General features: G+C 40.0%; 1 protein-coding gene across 13 annotated transcripts in view; it reads right to left on the bottom strand.

Annotated features, from left to right (window-relative positions):
• LOC126272639 (protein madd-4) overlaps nt 1–20770 on the bottom strand; it is a 1706630-nt gene that overhangs the window by 106566 nt on the left and 1579294 nt on the right. For all 13 annotated transcript variants that reach the window (XM_049975622.1, XM_049975626.1, XM_049975621.1 and 10 more), the window contains 2 exons: nt 18781–18908; nt 16089–16223 (listed from right to left, as the gene is read on the bottom strand). In XM_049975622.1, coding sequence (XP_049831579.1) covers nt 16089–16223; nt 18781–18908 — 263 coding nt within the window. The remainder of the gene's footprint in view (nt 1–16088; nt 16224–18780; nt 18909–20770) is intronic.

The raw sequence follows: 20770 nt of genomic DNA, 5'->3' as shown, positions 1-20770 counted from the left end.
AATTCTGAAGCTGATACACTGTGAAATGTTGTAGGAAATACCCTGGGAGCTGTGTCCACTCCTAAAAAATCATCAAGACCATCAGCAACATGAAGAACCATTGGACACCACACCACTCTCCAATTCAGCACACATCAGACACCTCCTTTTAAGAGCCTTCAACTATTCAGGGCACAGAAACCTATGGTGATATTTCAAAAATACTTGTGTTACTGGATGTTCTGCTTTTCAAGTTTGTAGACATTGTGCATGCCTGTGAGACTTTCCCTCACAGTAAAATGTGAGCGAAACTCTCGGGGGATGTGTAATGTGCAATAAGCTGTCTGGACCTTGTATATCCTCAAATTTACATTCTTATCCTTTTTTTATCTTATTTGAAATGTTTTAAACTCCAATAGTATAGTAGTGGATGTTGAGCTAACAAAGTTAACCCCTGTGATTTAAAAATCAAAGTTCATAAAATTACTGTACAACAAAAAGATAAATTTGTTTATGTGAATATATATTATCATAATTTTTCTATTATGCTGTTGAATGAATTTGATTTTCTGTAAATTATTTTCAGTTTAATGTTCTATGTTTCGATCTTAGTATAACTATACCTTTATTGATGTACTTTGGAACAATGTTAACTGGTTGCCGGTTGGTTGTATGTTGTCTGGCAAGAAGGAATGAAGGCGAAATGTAACATTTTCTGGAGTTGCATACAAATAGACTGTATTTTGCTGAGTGAACATTGTAACTGATGGCAGCAAGGCATCTAGGACTATTAAAAATGACAATTACATACGAATAAGTTTGTCATCTATGTTTTTCAAGAAACAAGTCAACCTGTAGAGTTTCCAGCTGTACAAGAGAACCTGGCTTCCAGATAGAAGAGATTCAAGAAATGAATTGAAGGACATCCCTCATAAACAAGATAAGTATTTTTTTCTTTAAAACTACCACTTGACCAAGCCAACAATATTTTAACTCCATGAACATTTATTACAATTAATGGTCTTCCAATTGTGCGTGACAAAGGAGGTTGTCAAAATTTGAAGCCTGAGGTCTCACAAGAAAAGTCATTGCTGAGGTATGGGTGTGCACACTATTTAGTGGAACTGCCTGAAAAATGTGTACCCATAATTATGGGGTTATAAACCTCAGGCATACTGATTAAAGGAGACAGCATAAAAGTGAAGATCTCGTAGGGTGCGAAAAATATATCAGATTGCCATACTGCAACGAAGGAAACATAATCAGCATTTAATTGTAAGTATAAATAGAACAAACTAGTCAAGTGCTACAAATGTCAAGAGGATGGGTCAGTTCACATCCAGATGCAGTGAAAAGTGAAGTACTAAGGGAAAAAAGTATGTTGGAAACAGCCCAGATAGGAAAACTGCTAATCAAGATATGGCACTCTCCAATTATTACTGTTTTGTGAGAACTGGTAACTGAGAACCAGAATGGATATTAGATTTAGGAGCAACAGTGCATACCATTTTAGATACTATAGCTCTTTATGATGTTATGTAACTGGCTGGAAAAGTTGATCTTAATATAACTTTAAATGTAGAATCACAAAGTATTGCAGCACATAATGTTTACTGTGTGAAAGATGTTGCAATTAACTTGTTGTCCAAAAATGAAAGAGTCAAGAACAGCAACAAAGTAAGCTTCTATATAAACAGAGCTAGATACCGCTAAAAATACAAATGAAGATGTAAACCATCCCGTGTGCTCTACAAAAGGTTTTTTATGGCACAGGAGTCCAACACAATTATTTATATAAGCACGGATACCACATGTGAGACATAGTGATTGTCCAAACCAAGCTCTGTCCCAAAAAAAGAGAGAGAAATAAAAAATTATTTTTTAATGTCAATCACATATTCGGTCTCCTGATAAAATCCTGCGTAATTTTATACTAAATTCAGACTTGTCAGTTGATTAATGAATAAGCTGCCATACTTAATTACCCTTTTTTACTATTAAATTAATTTTTCCCAGGGCAGCAGACACCACTGATGTCTTGTCTACAAAGAAGACCATCATTTAATATAGAAAATGCCTAAGATGGCAAAATCCAGCAAAGTTCCCTGGCTCTTATTTCAAAAGTAAGTTGAAGCCACACAGTGGTGGAGGCACACCAGTTCCTCCCTCATTCAGAGAACTGATGCCCAAGAAGTTACTCTAGCGTGAAAGGAAAAGAGACCTTTCTATTGTTTGTTTCCATCTCTGGTCGCACTGGCTGCAGGAACCTAGTTGTTAACGGCAGATGCACATCAAGGTGCAGTGTCCAAGTTTACAAATAGCATGAAGAGCCACTCTCCATCACCAATTAGTTGTACTTTCTGGGTGAGTCTACATTGTTGAAGTTATCACATGACAGTTACCACCATCTTGTTCCGAGTGTAGCCTTCCATCACTTTGGGAGCAATATTGTGTTCATCCATTCATGGTCTGTCCATCATGATTTGCGTTAAGAATTGTACCATAACTATGCTAAGGTGGCATCTGCACATCCTGAACTTGCTGAATTCTTTCATTATTGTGTTTCGCTGGCCAGGGTGGCCGAGTGGTTCTATGCGCTACAGTCTGGAACAGCACGACCGCTACGGTCGCAGGTTCGAATCCTGCCTTGGGCATGGATGTGTGTGAAGTCCTTAGGTTAGTTAGGTTTAAGTAGTTCTAAATTCTAGGGGACTGATGGCCTCAGCAGTTAAGTCCCATAGTGCTCAGAGCTATCTGTACCATTTTATTGTGTTTCAATTTGGTTTATTCTACACACTTTTTCTAGGGACTGGAATTTATTCTACTAGTGTAACTGTTTATAGAACTATTTTTTTAATTCCTACTTGTCCTACAGTAAGTCAATTACCTGCCAAGAGGCTGCTATTTGTGAGCAATATCTTAAGGTAGACATTGTGACAGGGCTACCTTGTATTTTGTGTTAATTTCTGAATACACAACTTCATTACCAGAATCTACTGACTTTCACTGGTTTGTAGCTTCTCTGCTGTCACTTTCTAGTTTGATCAATTCATTAGTGGACAATGAAACAGATGTGGCAGCAGAGGAAGTCCAATGCCAGGAGTGCATATTAGTATGTCATCCTTATGAGAGTCCGTCCAATGGTCAAATGATGGTATATCTGTACGATTCTCCTGTGTGAACGATTTCTTGAAAGTGAAATTTAAAACTTCAGCTTTCATTTTGCTATCTTCAACTACCACACCAGACCGAGCAACAAGGGACTGAATGTAAGCCCATGACCCACTTAACGGGTTTACATAGGACCAGAATTTTCTTGGGTTCTCTGCCACATCTTTTGCTAAGGTGTGACAGTGATAGTTGATGTATGCTTTGTGCATAGATATTTTCATGGATGCATGAATCTCTACTAACTTTTGCTTCTTGTCACTTGTGCATTTTCTTTTGAACTGAGAGTGCAACAGCCTCTGCTTCCTCTGCATCTTCCGAATGTCATGTTCCTTATCCACTTAATAGGCATATGATCCTCCAGACCTTGATTTACAATCTGCTTAAGCTTTGCCCATAATTCCTCTACATACATCTCACTGAAACTAAGTGATGTCAGTTCACTCTCTTAATGAGATACCACCAACAGCTTATCTGCTCTATCCAGCATAAACTCTCCTAGCCTACTTTACTGATTTATTCACTTTTGTAACCATAGTTGCTATAATGACATCACCATCACTAATACCTGTTTCCATACTGACATTTTCTATAAGGTCCAGCCTATTTGTAGCTAAAAGGTCTAAGATATTTCCATTGCATATGGGCTGCCGAGCTAGCTGCTCAAGACTGTTTTCAGAAAACATGTTCAAAAGTATTTCAAATGACTGTCTGTCTGTACCCCACAATGAATCCACAGACATCCTAGTCTATATTCAGTAGGTTAAAGTCACCTCCGATTAGTACTGAATGATCTGGGTATTTACTTGCTAAAGACTATATACTTCCTTTCAGTGCCTCTAGAACTGTTAGAGCAGATGTGGGTGGCCATTAAAAACACCCAATAATTAACTTGGTTTCACCTACACATGTTATACTTGACCAGAAAACTTCACTGTCACACTCTACTTCAAGCTCAACAGAGACAATATTTCTGTAAACTGCAATGAATACTCCTCCTATAATCTGTCTTTCCGATATGTGCTCCATACCCACTAAATATCTCAGAGCTTTCCACTTCAGGTTTCAGCCAATCTTAGTTCCAAGAATAATCTGAGTGTGAAAACTTCCTTGGTTGGCAGTAAATTCAAGAACTTTATTACAAATACTTCAACAGTTTACCAATAAAATTTTGACAGTCAAAGTGTCTATACTCTGAATGCTGTCTAACTTCCCTTGTTGTGTATTGACTGATGAGTGTTCATTAGAACACCTGAAACTAGCACCTACCCTCAAAAAACCCTCATGTGCAATGAACAAGTACTCTGCTACCCAAGTAGCTGCACCCCTGATCTATCAAGGGGGTTTCTACAAATCCCCCCATGATAACACAGGTCTAGAAATCTGCAGCCAAGACCATCACAGAGTTGACGAAGTCTTTGGTTGTGACCATCCCCTTGGCTGCAAATCAAAGGATCCTCATCAGCTCTGGGAACAATGCTGCAAATTGAAAGCTCTGCTTGCACTCCACACACAAGGCCACTAGTCTTCTTCACCTCCACCAGCTGCCTGTATGAACTGAGAATTTCCTCAGACCCATGCAACAGGAGTCGTTTGTACCGATGTGAGCAACAACCTGCAGGTGACTACATCCTGCATACTCGATAGCTGCAAACAGGGCCACCTCCACATTTCATATCTCATATGCAGCCGCAACCGCAAGCAGATATACTGAGCACACATTGGCTTTCTTTCCAGTCCTGAATGTTACCAGGCTACCTGTCTTAGGGGCTACATAATGTGCCTTATGTTGAAGCTCGCGATAACTACCCCCCCCCCCCCCCCCCGCCTCCCCCTGTGTGCCTGCTCTGGCCCTGCAGAAGGAGCAGCCATCAATCCACTCACAGGATGAATGGGTGAGGCCAGGCAGCCAGTCTTCACATTGGCCCTCCTCCTCGAGTGACACGAACGTGTTATCACCTGTCACTCACCCTGCAGTGAGGGGCAGATCAACTGCATCATGTACACTATGAGGTACCTTGGAAGCAGAGCCATGGGCAAAACAAGCAACACCTGAGGGTTCTCATGCATTGCACCAGATTCTCTACCAATGCTATATCCTGAGGCAGCAGCCTGAAGGTGACTGATCATAGCCAATAGCAATTTCAGGTGTTCCTGAACTATGGGCAGCTCCTCCTACATCTCAACACAGCATGCATACATCCTAACCATCCTAGCAAGACTAACTGAAGAAGTAAACTGTAAAAGCAGCCAGAATCCTAGATAAACAACTTGCTACCCTCCTGATGCATCACCAATAGATGCTGATGCATTAATGAACTATATAGCTGGTTGTTCAGTGAGCAACTGTTGTGCGACACGCTGAATGAATTCGCCTTTATAAAAATGTGAAACTGAACCTCTTAAACAGAAAAACATGCATGAAATTGAATATTTATTCTATGAGAAAACCAAGCAAAATGATAAACACTTAACTTGCCACTCTGCAGATGTATATCAACTGAGAGCTGCAGCCTGACTGACTGTCTTACTAAACTAACAGATGGCTGCCTTCAAAAGAATACAAATGAGAAACTACTGCACTACAGACTGAATGAATTTACATTTATGAAAATGCAAGATTAAACCACTTAAAAAGAAAAATACACACAAAATTTAATAAATATACTATGAAGAAAACACAGAAAAAGATAAGCATTCAACTTACTTCTCTGTAGATGAATACTAGCCAAGAGCTGCAGCCTCCCTTCTACCAGCAGCTTTTCTGAACTGTTCAGATGGGAGTTATCCTTACAACACTTTCTCTGCTTGCAAAGTTATACTGGCCTCAATCTACAGTAACCTAATGCCCCACACACTCCATCCAACAGTTCCATCCCCTCTGTCCTATCACCACCTCCCTACTCTCATTCCAACCCTTTGCCTGTTGATTGTCTAGTCCCTCCATGCTCTGCACAGTTCTCCATGCTCAGCACAGTTCTCTCTCACACCTGTACTCTGGTATCCCTTCCTCCTCCCCTTCTCCATCCTCTCCAGACTGCTCCCTCCATTCTATGAACAGATACATCCCAGTCCAAGCTGCCATAGAGGGCAGTCTCATGTGTGTGAGGTGTGCTTATTTGTGTGAAAGAATGTGTATGTGTTGCCTTTTCTGATGAAGGCTTTGGCTGAAAACTGATGTGTGTCTTTTTGTTGTGTCTGTCTGCAACTTAAAGTGTCATTTCTATGATAGCAATCTATCTTTTCCTTCTATTGTTAATATTCCAACCTGGCGTGTCCATTATTTAATTTTCTTTTGTGTTAGATGTACAGGTTAGGTGTAATACAGAGGAACAATAGTGAAGGAAGATAAACAGTGAGAGATGAACACTATGATTGTGATTGATTGAGAAAAGGCTAATAGTGAATGGAAAATCTGCCTGATGAATAAACTAGTATCTGTCTAGCAACTCTTGTTCAGGAATAGTAATTTGAAAAGAACAAGGAAACTCATGAGGCAAAGGCAAATCAGTGCAAGTAGAGGGTAAAATGTTGTTTGTTGTAGTAGATTGTCAAAGTTGAGATGAAATGGAGGCATAGTACAATTAGTGTAACATTAGACTCTAGAAAACAAACAGATCAGGGCTGTTTATCCAGATAGATGGGGTTATGTAATGTTAAGCAACTGTACAAGTGCTGAGTGCTTGAGAAATGAGGCAGCATCACTAAAGAAGAAGGTGACTACAAGGAGAATTATTATACAAAGATATTAGGCCATTTGTTATGTATATTGTTTTGTGTTACCTACAAAATATTTATTTGTGATGCTGAAGACTCAGGGACGCCGTCCTGCAACGGGGTCATTGTAGCTTATCAGGCATAGGCTTAAAGTGGTGACAGCTTGGGAAAGGGGGAGGAGGAGGGCAAGTGCACATCTTTCAAAATCACAAGCTAGGAAGGAACAGCATGGTCACGTGCATAGGTGTGTGTTTCAGAGTTGTCAATAATTAGTTGCTGCTCCAGCAATGTGGAGTGTGGTCCAACAGGCTGTTAGCCATAAGTGGCCACAGCTAGCTGCAGGAAAAGTGCTAGTAAAAGCAGAACCATGGATTTTTTGCAGATAATACATACAGACATTTGTGGACTGATGGAGTGTGAAACTGTAGGAGGAAGCTATAAGTTCTTACATTTACAGAAAACTACTGAAATATAACAATGTTTATTTTTTAAGTTCTAATGATCAAGTGAGTGATATATCTGAGAAATTTTTGCCGTGTGTTACAAAGAGTAATGGAAATGAAGATAAAAACTGTCAGATATGATAATGGGAAAGAGCAAATCAAAAAAATTCAAGAAACATGTGGAGGAAGCAGGAATTAGACAACAAACCAATGTCAGATAAAGTCCATACCATGATGGAGTTGCTGAGAGAACAAATAGGATTATTACAGAAAAAGCAAGAAGTTTGTTAACTGATGGTGGGTTACCTATATATTTTTGGGCAGCGGTAGTGTCAATAGCCACATATTTGATCAGTCTATCACCTACTAAAGCAGTAAAAAATAGAACTTCATATGAAGTGTGGACATGAAAGAAGCCAAACCACAACAACTTAGAAGTTTTCAGAAGCAGGCTATGGTATAGGAGGAAACAGGACTAAGAAGTATCTCTTTGTAGCCTACCATAAAGAGTCAAAATGTTACTGATTTGCAAGTTCATGTATAAGAAGATACTGACCGGTAGAGATGTCGTATTCCTTGAGAACTGTAAATATGAAATGAAAGATAGTCAGAAGGAGTGTACAATCATTTTATGAACTTCATGAAGTTTAAGGAATATTAATTCTGAAAAGAAACAGAAACTGGAGAGGAGGAAGAAGAAGATTGCCAAACATATAAATAGATTCTATGACAATGAAGTTCTGGCAGATGAAAAAGAGGAAGAAAATATTTAAAGATGTTCTTCCCAAGCATCTAAAGAATACCATAGTTATGAAATGTATATATCCCAATATTTTAATGATGAACATACAACATTTGAAGAAGCTATAAGTGGTATGAATTCTCAGCAATGGAGTCTCCATTGTTGAAAAGAGAACTGCAGTCATTTTCTCAAAGTAGTACTTTCAAATGGGCTGAAATGGGGAAAAAAAGCTACAGGCATAATGAGTGTTCAATGCCAAAAAGTCCTGACAGATCAGCATCAAAATACAATACATAACTTTTAGTCAAGGAATATTCATGAAAAGAATGGAAATTCTGCAGAGAAATATTTTCACCAGTGGTAAAATATTAATTTGGATATCTTTCAGCACTAGTAATAAAAGAAGGTTCACTAATGCACCACATAGATGAGAAAACAGCTTACTTAAATGGGAAATCAGCGAAAGAAATATGTGTAATCCTACCAGAAGAAGCTAGAATAATGCCTAAAAAAAGGGAAGATTTGTTGACTGAGGAAAAGGAAAGAAACCTTGCTAAAGAGGGGTATGAAACAACCCAAGGCAGATCCCAATATCTATTGCAGAGCAATGAAGACTGTTCTGACACCTATGGAACCAGGAGCTGAGTTAATGACCAAGGAATTAAGTGGTGAGTGCAATGGAAACGTGCAATACCATATTTTGAGGCAGTAGGGAACTTTCTGTATCTGTCACAAACTTGAAGGAATGATATCACTTTTGACACAAATGTTGTAAGGATATTCCACAAAAGCCCAAGAGAGGAACATTGGAAAGCCTTAAAAAGGATATTTAGATATTTAAAAGGAACCATGAACTATAAACAAAGATATTGTAACAATGCAAAGATAAAACCTGAGGACTATAGTGATGTGGACTGGAGAAGTGAGTTACAGAACAGACATTCCACTGCTGTGTTGTTTTAGATTAATGGGAGGACTTATATCCTGGGCCTGTAAAACACAGATACTGGTAGCCCTGAGCACTATGGAAGCTGAGCGCTTTACTTTATCACATGAAACTCACGAAACATTGTAGATCAGGATTCTAATGTGTCATCTACCGCCCAAAATCAGTATGGAATGCTCCAAGATTTTCTTAGTCAAAAATTATGTTTCTAGTGGTAGAACCAAAAACATCAATATAAAGCACAGTTTTATAATGGATCATACACAGACATTAAAAAAATTTTGCATCAGCCCTGTTCCCAGAACTCCTGAGGATAGACATTGACTGTGGATATTATATCACAGACACAGTCCCTTTGACTGTTCAGAGATGTCACTAAACCCACCCACAGAGGTAAACAACCATGCATGATCAGCGCCTATTAGACGGAGGGGGTCCGACAGCTGATCAGTTCCAGTCATTCCACCAGGAAGGAGGTACATGGCTCGTGTTGTCTGTAGTTCAACCATGCCTTGACGGTAGATACCACAGTTTGATCATGTCTCCAGTGTTACTTTGTGCCAGGAAGAGCTCTTAACAAGGGAAGTGTCAAGGCGTCTCAGAGTGAACCAGAGTGGTGTTGTTCAGGCATGGAGGAGATGCAGAGAGACAGGAACTGTGAATGACATGCCTCACTCAGGCTGCCCAAGGGCTACTACTGCAGTGGATAACTGTTACCTATGGATTATGGCTCACAGGAATCCTGACAGCAACACCATCATGTTTAATAATGCTTTTCATGCAGCCACAGGATGTTGTGTTACATCTCAAACTGTGTGCAATAGGCCGCATGATGCACAACTTCACTCCTGACATCCACGGTGAGGTCCATCTTTGCAACCACAACACCATGCTGCGTGGCACAGATGGTACCAACAACATGCTGAATGAACTGCTCAGGATTGGAATCATGTTCTCTTCACCGATGAGTATCACATATGCCTTCAACCACACAATCGTCGGAGACATGTTTGGAGGCAATCCAGTCAGTCTGAACGCCAAAGACACAATGTCATACAAGTGCAGCAAGGTGGAGGTTCCCTGATGTTCTGGGGTGGCGTTATGTGAGGCCAACGTACACTGGTGGTGGTGATGGAAAGCACCTTAACAGCTGTATGATACATGAATGCCATCCTCCGAGCGACAGTGCAAGCATATCACAGCATACTGGCGAGGCATTTGTCTTCATGGACGACAGTTTGCACCCCCATAGTACACACCTTGGAATGACTTCCTTCAGGATAATGACACCACTCGACTAGAGTGGCCTTATCGAACATGCATGGGATAGATTGAAAAGGGCTGTTTATGGACGACATGACCCACCAACCATTCTGAGGGATCTACGTCAAATCGCCATTGAGGACTGAGACAATATGGACCAACAGTGCCTTGATGAACTTGAGGATAGTATGCCAGAACGAATACAGGCAGCATGAATCAATGCAAGAGGATGTGCTACTGGGTATTAAAGGTACCAGTGTGTACAGCAATCTGAACCACCACCTCTGAAGGTCTTGCTGTATGGTGGTACAACATGCAATGTGTGGTTTTCATGAGCAATAAAAAGGGCAGAAATGATGTTTATGTTGATCACTATTCCAATTTACTGTATAGGTTCCGGAGCTCTCGGAACGTAGGTGATGCAAAACTTTTTTTGATGTGTGTAGATCAGAGTGACATAATGTAAGACACAAGTAATAGCGCGGCCACCAAAGATAAGAGATTATTAACCACATTCAAGTACACAAGTACAAAACAAATCAGTAGAACACATCTGACAACGAGCACCTGCTGCACTGTCCTTATATAGGGAGGAGCTCCGGCAGAGGGACAGCAGGTGCCATACCATGTGTACAAGTTACAGGTGACCTCTGGTGGCTGGCTGGTGCAGATGCTGATGCTGATGGTTAGTTAGTTAGTTATTAGTTAGTTAGTTAGTTATATTACTTGTTCCATGGATTTTGAACACGATTCTTTCGTAATGATGTGGAACGTGTCAAAGTACACAAGATTCATTTATCCCAAATAATCATTGTTAGTCTTATATACGGTAAAATTGTTAATGCTTACTGTATTTCTTTGGCCTATGTCTAAAAATTCATCTATGGAGTAGAAGGAGTTGTGATTCAGGAATTCCCTTAACTTACTTTTGAATGCCGATTGGTTGTCTGTCAGACTTTTGATATTGTTTGGCAATTGACCAAAAATCTTTGTGGCAGTATAATTCACCCCCTTTTGTGCCAATGTCAAACTCAATGAACGGTAGTGAAGGTCACCCTGTCTCCTAGTATTGTAGCTGTGGACTGTGCTATTAATTCTGAAGTGATCTGGGTTACTAACAACAAATTTCATTAGGCTGTATATATATTGTGAAGCTACTGGCAATATCCCTAATTCTTTAAATAATTGTCTACAAGATGATCTTGGATGAGCCCCAGACATTATTCTGATAACACATTTTTGTGCAATAAATACCTTCTTTCTTAGTGATGAATTGCCCCAAAAGATGATTCCGTAAGAAGCAACGAATGAAAATATGCATGGTAAGCAAACTTACTGATGTGCTTGTCTCCAAAATTTGCAATGACACTAATAGCATAGGTAGCTGAGCTGGACTGTTTGAATGAAGCACACTGGTGGCCACGCCCATGTTACATATCCAAGTATGGTGGATGTACAGGTTTATAGCAAGTGCCCCCCCCCCCCCCCCCCCCCCTTGAGGAATGGATGATTCACTGATGCTGGCATCAGGACAGATATTAACAAGTCCATGACATGTTCAGTGGGCATTGGAGGTGTTGACAGTGGTTGTGGAAGGAGATTCTGGGCCAGAACAGGTGAGAAGAGGTAGAAGTGGTGCGCCCATGGACACACATGGCAGTCACCTCCCATGAAGTACCAGAAGAGAGGACAGGTGAAGAGGGTGCAGGAAGCATCTTACTCCTCTAGAACCTTGACGTAGCAGAACTGTGCTGACGGGAAAGGTGCTGGCTGTTCAGGAGGGGGTATCAGGAATGCAGCACTGAGGGACCCAGTGTTGCCTGTCCAGTCAACAGTAGAATCGCAGATGGTGGTGGAGTGTTGTGGGAAGAGCCTGCAGCAGGCATAAGGGCATTGGATCCCAGAGAAGAGGCAGGAGGCAGTAACATCCATATGGAAGGCAGGTCCACCACTGCAGCAGGAATGGTCACAAGATGAGGACAGGAGGCACTGAGGGAGGAAGCAGAGGTGACAGCGGCAGACACGCAGACCTTGTCAAGGTGCAAAGATGCAGCTGATAATGATGGCACGCCACTGTCAGCCAATGCTGAGCACTACACAGGTAGTGGCCGCACCAGCTGTGAACTATACCCACAATTCGTTTCATTTGGCAGCCAAGCCCCCATGCCAGGAGCAAATGGCAATGAGGGTCATGGCAGTGGATGTTGGTGAGGCAGCATAAACAGATGGAGGAGGCTGGGGCTTGGTGACTACAGAGCACCTCAGCTGGGTTCCAGGATAGTGCATCGGTGTTGACATGCTGTGAAGTAGGGTGAAAATGTATCTCATAGTTGTAGCAATAGAGAAGCAAGGCCTAATGCTCGGTATTGTTTGCTCTCTCGTTGGCCAACAAAGCAGTAAGAGTAAAAAATTAAACTAAAAGCTTCTGGTCCATAATGAGGTGGAATTTAGACCTATACAAAAATAAATGAAACTTTTTGGGGGCATAGACAATAACGAGCACTTCCTTTTCAACTTGGGACTAGTGCTCCTGAACAGAATTAAATGTTTTTGGTGCATAAGCTATTGGACACATGGAACCATCCTCATAGCCCTGAGGCCATACTGGGAGATATCTGTAGCCAAGACAAGGGGCTGGTCAGTATGGGAGGTAGCCAAACAAGGAGCAGAATGTAATTTAAATTTCAAGAATTCATGATGATGTTCTTGAGATAGTTGATGCTGCCATGTAACGGCCATTGTAAACTGTTTCAAAAAACACTGAAAAATTGCAGGGGTGATAGCCACACCAAATGGGAGGCACTGATATTGGTGCAGCCCGAAGAGCCTGTTAATCACAAGGAACCTGGAAATAAGCTTAAGATAAATCAATTTTAGAAAAATCTGGCCTCCAGCAAGTTTGGCCAATAATTCATTCTAATGGGGCACAAAGCTGATTATTCAGTTTTTTTTATCAATCATGAAGGGGGTAGACCACTCACTTCATGTAATAGGCTGGATGACCCTCAACAATGTCATCTGTCCAACTAGGATTTCACATGTTCATGCAAGGCCACAGGAATAGGACATGCTTGGAAGAAACAAAGGCTACCATAGGTTTCAGAGTAATGTGGGTCATAAAATTAGTGGCACAACCTAATGCATCCAAAAAAAAGAGATGAGAACTCAGAACACAGAGAATTTAACTTCTATAAGGGACCAGGTCAGAAACAAGATGCACTGCACCTGCAATAGAGAACTCAAAAGCATTAAAATCATCCAAACCAAACAAATTGTTGGTGCCAGTTTCATCCACCCCAAAAAAAGTCAGAAAAAAACTACTGATTTATGCACAGTGGGCAGTGCAATGTTTGCCAAAATTGGAATATGCTGCTTGTTGTAGCTCACAAGCCATTGAGTAGCAGAAGCCAACACTGGGAATCCTAAGTCCACATACATTCATGAATTCAGTTATGTCACAGCTGCACCAATATTTGCTCATAGCTGGAGCTGTTTGCTATCACTCACACTTCAATAAATTGTTTGTTGATATGTATAAGTGCTGGAGACATACAATTAACATCCACATCCTTATCTGCAGGAGAAGGCTGGGAATGACACACAGATGCATCATGTCCTTTGTTTCTGTAGTTGTTGAAGGTCACCCAGCACTTAGGCCATGTGGCCATGTCATGTTGCATAAAACAGTATGGACAAGTGGGAGCACCAAGTACTGCCATTGCTGTGGTTGTAGTTGTTGCTGTTTGGCATGTTGCTGTCTGCTGCAGCAGAGAGGCTGCATTTATACTACTGCCACATCCCTCTCCCTCAAGAACTAACTGACACCGGATCACCAGGAACAGAAGCCACCCTGGCGACATCACAACAAGCCTCAATCTAGTCACCAGCAGTACAGGACACCTCAAAAGACTGGGCAATATTTAGAACTTCAGCCAAAGGTGGATTTTTGCACTGCAGTGCCATTAACACACCTCCTTGTTGGGAACCAACCAAGTGGACCATAGAATCAGCACAAGAATCATGGGGATTGATAACAAGCTGACATTTGCAACTGATGTCATGGAGTTTGGCTGCCCAAGCCCAGTAGGGCTGGTGGGGCTGTTTATGACAATGATAAAACCCTACATGGGCTGCAATGATGTGTGTGCATTTATAGTGATAATTTGACAACAGCTTACACATTTTGTCATACGAAAGCAACACAGGTTCCTGGTGCAGGGCTAACTGGCACAACAACTGGCAGATCTGAGGAGAAATCCAAGAAAGGAACAAAGCCTTACACGTGTTAGCATTAGTGACACCAAAAGGGAGGAAGTGTTGCTAAAGATGCTTCCCATAAGCATTCCAGTCTTCGGCTGCACTGTCATAAGGGGGAAATGGCACTGAGTATGCTGACAGCATGGGAGCTTGCGAAGCCAGTGTGGTTGTGAAGTTTGTGATAGTAACAATAAGAGCCTATTGCTGCTTGAGGAGAGATTTTAGCACTGCCTCCATGGCCAGACAAACTGAAGGAACAACCAATAGACTGAGCACACAGCTGTGAATACCACAATCATCTCCAATGGTGTCATAATTTAAGAGTGTGGCCACCCAAAGACAAGAGCTTATTAATCCACATTCAGTGTGCACAATTGACAGGTGACCTCTGGTTGTCAGCCTGTGCATATGTTGATGGCAGACTGCTTGAATGAAGTGCATAAGCAGCCACACTTGCAGTGGGTATCCAAGTATGATGTAGAGGGATACAGCAAAAAGTAATATTGAGGCAGACTATTTACACACAGAAGAGATGTTGGCTGATCTGTTAAACCAAACATTGAACAAGCGCAAATTTCAGAAGATACTGAAACAATATGGTTTGACTTGTGAAAGCAATGTCTGAAACCTATGTACAAATGGGGGAGTTGGGGACATTTGAACAATATTATGTAAGTATGTGCCAGAAGCAAAGTCTACTGCAGAGAATGTAATAGATCTCTCTGACAGTGCTGTGTTGTTTTGTTAACACAGTCTTATGAACAAGTTCTGAGTTTTTGAACATTAAAACATAGTTTTCCTTATTTCTGTAACTTAAAATTCAGCGTTACTTATTTCATTTTGCTAGTTCTAACAATAATGGTCTCTAACAGACAATTCTGCTCCAGATGTCAGTGTGATGAAATTAACTCTGGAGTGTACGTTTAGAAACATGTTGTAAAACACAGGAGGCCAAGTGTTGACATCCTGCAGCAAGTCCTTCCTTGTAGAGGAGTTTTCTCCAGATCCATTATGAAGGTCTTCCAACATGTCATTGTTAGTAAGCATACATGCAGCATGTGGCAATATACCCTTGAATTCTGTGCTATAAATCCACCATTATACTACCTCTCCAATACTGTGACTTTGCCTTGTAGAAAGAAATTAGTCCTGTTAAAATTGAAGACATGGAGCTTCAGCCAGGGAAGTGTGGAACAATGACTGGAAATGTGGAATGAAGAACAGCAGAAGGCTTCGAAAACTAGGGGAAGAACTTTCTGAATTTTCATTTGCAGAGTAGATCATTGACATTAAATTTCCACAACACGAAGTATTGAGGGAATAAATTGCAATATGGAGAAATAAATCAATATCTTAAAAATGCAGCAGAAGCAATAGGGCATACATTAGTTTACACAGTTAAGTTAGAAGTTAAGAGATGGAAAAAAGTTGAGAAAGAGTTGTCTTTTGGAAAACCTTGTTTACACACCATCAATTATAGTGATAACTACAGAATTCAAGTAATGCACAATAAGGAGCAGCACATCTTCTCAGAAAACCGATTTATAGTTAAGACTTTCAGACTGACATATACCTCCAGCCTTGAGTCTTCTGTCTTCTGAGCGTGATCTTCCAGGCAATATTTTGTTGGCATTCTCAACTTCTTCAGAACTTGTTCTTGTCAAAGGAAGCTTCACTGAAAGGTATAGATCAGCTTTTGACTGACCAGCTGCAACATGAACATTGAACATGGTCATTTATATTTTCTTTGTAACAGACATGCTTGCATAAAAATTTAGAAAAAATGTGCCTCTGTTATTTGTCAAGAATGTAATACTTCTAAAAAGTTCCTTATTATTTAAAATTATTAATCACAATTAATTTCATTTCATTTCTTTGACATAATTATGATCTGAACAAAAACAGCAATACACACAATTCATTTTCTTGGGATTTTTGGAAATGATTTGATAAGTTGCAAAAGAGTATGTCCAAAGCCACATTATCTAATATTCTACCAGAAATCAAATAAATGTTCTGCTAGTTACAAAACTCAAGAGTACGCTTAGTCCTTTCAATTAATCTTTAGTAAACTCTTTCCAATTTTGTGCATTAACAGGTGTTTAAAGTCAGGTTTCATGGAACATGAACTATAGACCCACAAAGTAGTAGTGTAGCTCATTTAATTATTTACTGGCAATGCAAATATCTTAAGACTAGAGATGTTATATTACTTCATATGTCTTTTCATGGTTCATGGCAACAACATTTTTCAGTAGAGAACAAAGTAGTCCTTCTCTATGTGCCTGAAATAAGAAATAGATTCATTATGTTAGTGCATATGTGTAATGCCTGCGTTCCTTCTGAAGACCAAATTCTAGTACCTTCTCAAACTATCACCTCTATTTTTCAGTGGTTGCATAGTAACCTCATTTAAGTTCACATACAGTCAATTAGCACTTTCATCCACAAATAAACTAGTATCCAATAATTTAGCATAATTCAGAAATGATAAATTTGCACCAAGATTCCCTCAAAAACTGGAGGGGCTACCTGTGTTATTAAGGAGAACTGTCTGCTCAGTAGCACATTAAAATATAATGAAAAGCAATGCATTAGACCCACAATTTCTTGCCCGTGCTTGCACATTTGTTGTGAACAGAGCATAATTTCATGGTGAAGTTTACAAAGTAATGACACAAATGTCATGTTTGGCATCTCTTTTGTAGGGTACAATTTTCAGATGCAATGAAATAGATCATACAGAGGTTGCAATAATGTTGTGTATGTCACATGATCACCAAAAGTAACCGCATTAGAACAGCATCAACCTTCAGCCTTAATAACATGATGAAATCTAATAACAGGAGGAGATTAGCGTTTAACGTCCCGTCGACAACTAGGTCATTAGAGACGGAGCGCAAGCTCGGGTGAGGGAAGGATGGGGAAGGAAATCGGCCATGCCTTTTCAAAGGAACCATCCCGACATTTGCCTGAATCTAATAACAGCTACAGTGCAATTGTTGCATAGCTTATAGCTTCCTCAGAAGTTGTACTTTCACAACACATTGTGTAGGAGATATTTGGAGCTGCATTATGTATCTTCATTTCAAGCCTTTGGCAACATTACATACTTGACTTTAGCTACACAGCTCAAATGCAGAATATGATGCACAATTTTTGACTAAAATGCGGAATATGATACACAATTTTTGACTAAAATGCAGAATATGATACATAATTTTCCATTAGTATATCATCTTTCTTTGGTTTACAGTTTTAACTGTATTGTATTCTTTGCCTTATTTACATACCTATATATAAAGAATGTGACACAGCAACCTGTTTTTAATGTGCTTTTTGTTCATAATGATTGAGAAGAGCAATTACTGTATGCCTGTGAGTGAGCAAGGTGAGCCAGTGAAAAAGGAAGGAAAATGTATTCCAGAGGACAGCAATTCAAATCCCTGTCCAGTCTATCACATTTAGGTTTTCCATTATTCCCTAAGTCAGATACTGAATGGTTCCTTTCAAAAAGGTATCACCAATATCCTTTCCAAATATGGGTAAGTGCTCGATATGTAATGACCTTGTCATCAATGAACTGTTTAACCTTCCTTCCTTTATGTATGGATGTGCACTCACATGTTTCTAAATATGCACAAAATTAGATGTCATAGTCATTTGTAGTGCCTATCATTATTCCACCTTGGTTTTTCCATTGTTTGATTTTGCAGATTTCGTTGTTACTATCATGATTACAACATTAGTTAAGCAGTCAAGTTGCTTTCTTGACACACTTCTTGTTTGTATGTTATTTCGTACTGAGTGTTGCTGCACAAACACACCTAAATTAAGCAACAAATTCTGATATCAACTATGTCTTTCACATATTGATTATAATTGTAGCTTATGATGCTCAGGGAGAGTGCATATGCAAAATATACAGTCAGAGGTGACTTGAAAGGGAAAACACCTGTCATATTTTGACTGTTGTGTAAAAAATTTTGAATCGTTACAACCTGTACTTTCCAGAATGAGTTTTAATCTGCCAGGAAGTTTCAACCTGTACTTTGATTTGTATAAAGTATTTCTGTTACTAGCAATTTTATTTTTAATGCCCTGATATGTTAATGAACTTTCTACATACATCCTGAAAAAAAGTTATTATCACATCAACTTTTTTAGAAGCACTATATAAAAAGGAAACATTATTGTGTTTGATTTCTATTTCTGCAGAATAGACTTATCAAATAACTTCATTTATACAATGATAAAGTACTCACCAATGCAGGTGTACTTTCCACTGTCAGTGAACATTATGTCATGTATTTTCAGTGCTCCTTGTTTAGTAACCTTATATTTCCTAGAGGTTGTTATCTGTGTGCTGTTCTTTTCCCACTGTATTTTAGTCCTGGAAATAATGAGTATTTGGTCAATGAAATGCTTTAGACAGTTAGAGAGCTGCAACATAAGTAAACAAGAAGTAAAGGACTCACGAACTGCTTGACGTTTGCTGTACATACTCATTCCAGTTCATGTCACTTCCCAACATTTTTTAAAATTTTATTTTATTTTTGTTTATTTAGCCATCCGTGGACATTTTGAAATGCATGGATGTTGTCTGTTTGTACACATTCATATATTTATACAGTTAATCCTATGTATTTACTTGACGTGACTGTATCAGGCAGCACATCACTAATACTGAATTATTTTATCCATTTTGGGTGGAGAACACAGAAGCTGTTTAAGTAAATTACACTGTAGGAAATGAGGCTACCATCCAGAAATTTTCTTGAAAGCCTGAAACTAGTAATGGTATAATAAAATCATTTCATAAAAGTTGTGGCTGGTTGTATATACTTCCTACAGCGTAATGTACTAATACTGTAGCCGAACATTATTGGATTGTTTTTCGAACTCATCTGCATTAACTTGCATTTTTTAAATTTACAGCAAGCTGCCATTCATCACACCAAACAGAAATTCTAAATCATTGTATAGCCTCCTGCAGTCACTTAACAACAACAGTTTCCCATACTCTACAGTGACATCAGCAAACAGTTGCAGAGTGCTGCTCACTGTATCCATAAGATCGCTTATCTATTTAGAGAGCAAGAGCAGTTCTACCACACTTCCCTGGGACACTCCTGATGAACACTCATCATCCAAGACAATGTACTGGATCCTATTACTTAAGCTATCTGCATATCAACTGGCAAGCATTCATCATGTGCACTCCAGAAGTACCCTGCTACCCAAGTATCTGCATCCTCTTTGTAGTGCACCCCTGACCTATCGAGGGAATCCTACAATTATCCACCTTATAATGAAGCTTCAAAAATCTTCAGCCAAGACCATCAAAGAATCAACAAAACCTCTGATTGACACCTTGCCCTCACCTCAAAACCAAAAGACACCAATCACTTCTGGGTACAACATTGCTAATTGGTTTCTCCCATTGCATGCCATAAGCAAGGCCAGCAGTCTTCATCACTTCTGCCAGCTGCCCCCTGGAACCAAGGATTGTCTCCAAACTAGAAAGAGTGGCTGACAGGAGTCACAATTTGCAGGAGATTGTGTCCTGCACTCACAATAGCCACATGCAGAGCCTCCTCCACATATCTACTGAGACCTCTTGGCAGACAAACTAAGTGTGAGTTGGACTTATTTCCAGCCCTGAACACTATTTCCCTAAGGAGTTCCATAACACATGTAACACTAGAGCTCCCAATAATTAGCAAACCCCAACTCATGCACTTTCTCAGACCCTGTTTGGAGAAATAGCCACATGTCCCCTTGTAGGGTGGATGGGTGAAGCCACATGATCAGTCCTCCCTTTGACACGCTGCCTCAAGCGATGTGCACTTGTAACTACTTGTCATGCACTATGTCATGATTGTGGCCCCCTGCATCTGGTGCACTGGAAGGTAACCCCAACAGCAGAGAAAATAGACAAACAAGTGACACTTGAGGAGCCTCACATGATGCACCCATATCCACATCACTGCTACATCCCAAGGCAACAGCCTGTAGATGGTTGACTATTGTCGACAATGTTTTCAGTACAGTACGCACACTCCATTTCTCCAGCCTACTACTAAATTTGATTGAAAACAACAGGTAAAAAAATAAATAACAGCCAAAACGCTTGTCATTTAAACAAGGTTTTGCATTACCAAACTTTATTAAAAACATAAATGCAAGCTACTAAAAGACACTGACCCTGTCACTGACATTAGTTCATTGCATGCTGGTTCACAAGCACTCCTC

Source organism: Schistocerca gregaria, chromosome 5, assembly GCF_023897955.1.
Source record: "Schistocerca gregaria isolate iqSchGreg1 chromosome 5, iqSchGreg1.2, whole genome shotgun sequence".
NCBI classification, from domain to species: Eukaryota; Metazoa; Arthropoda; class Insecta; order Orthoptera; family Acrididae; genus Schistocerca; species Schistocerca gregaria.
This window is presented reverse-complemented; position numbering and strand designations above follow the sequence as displayed.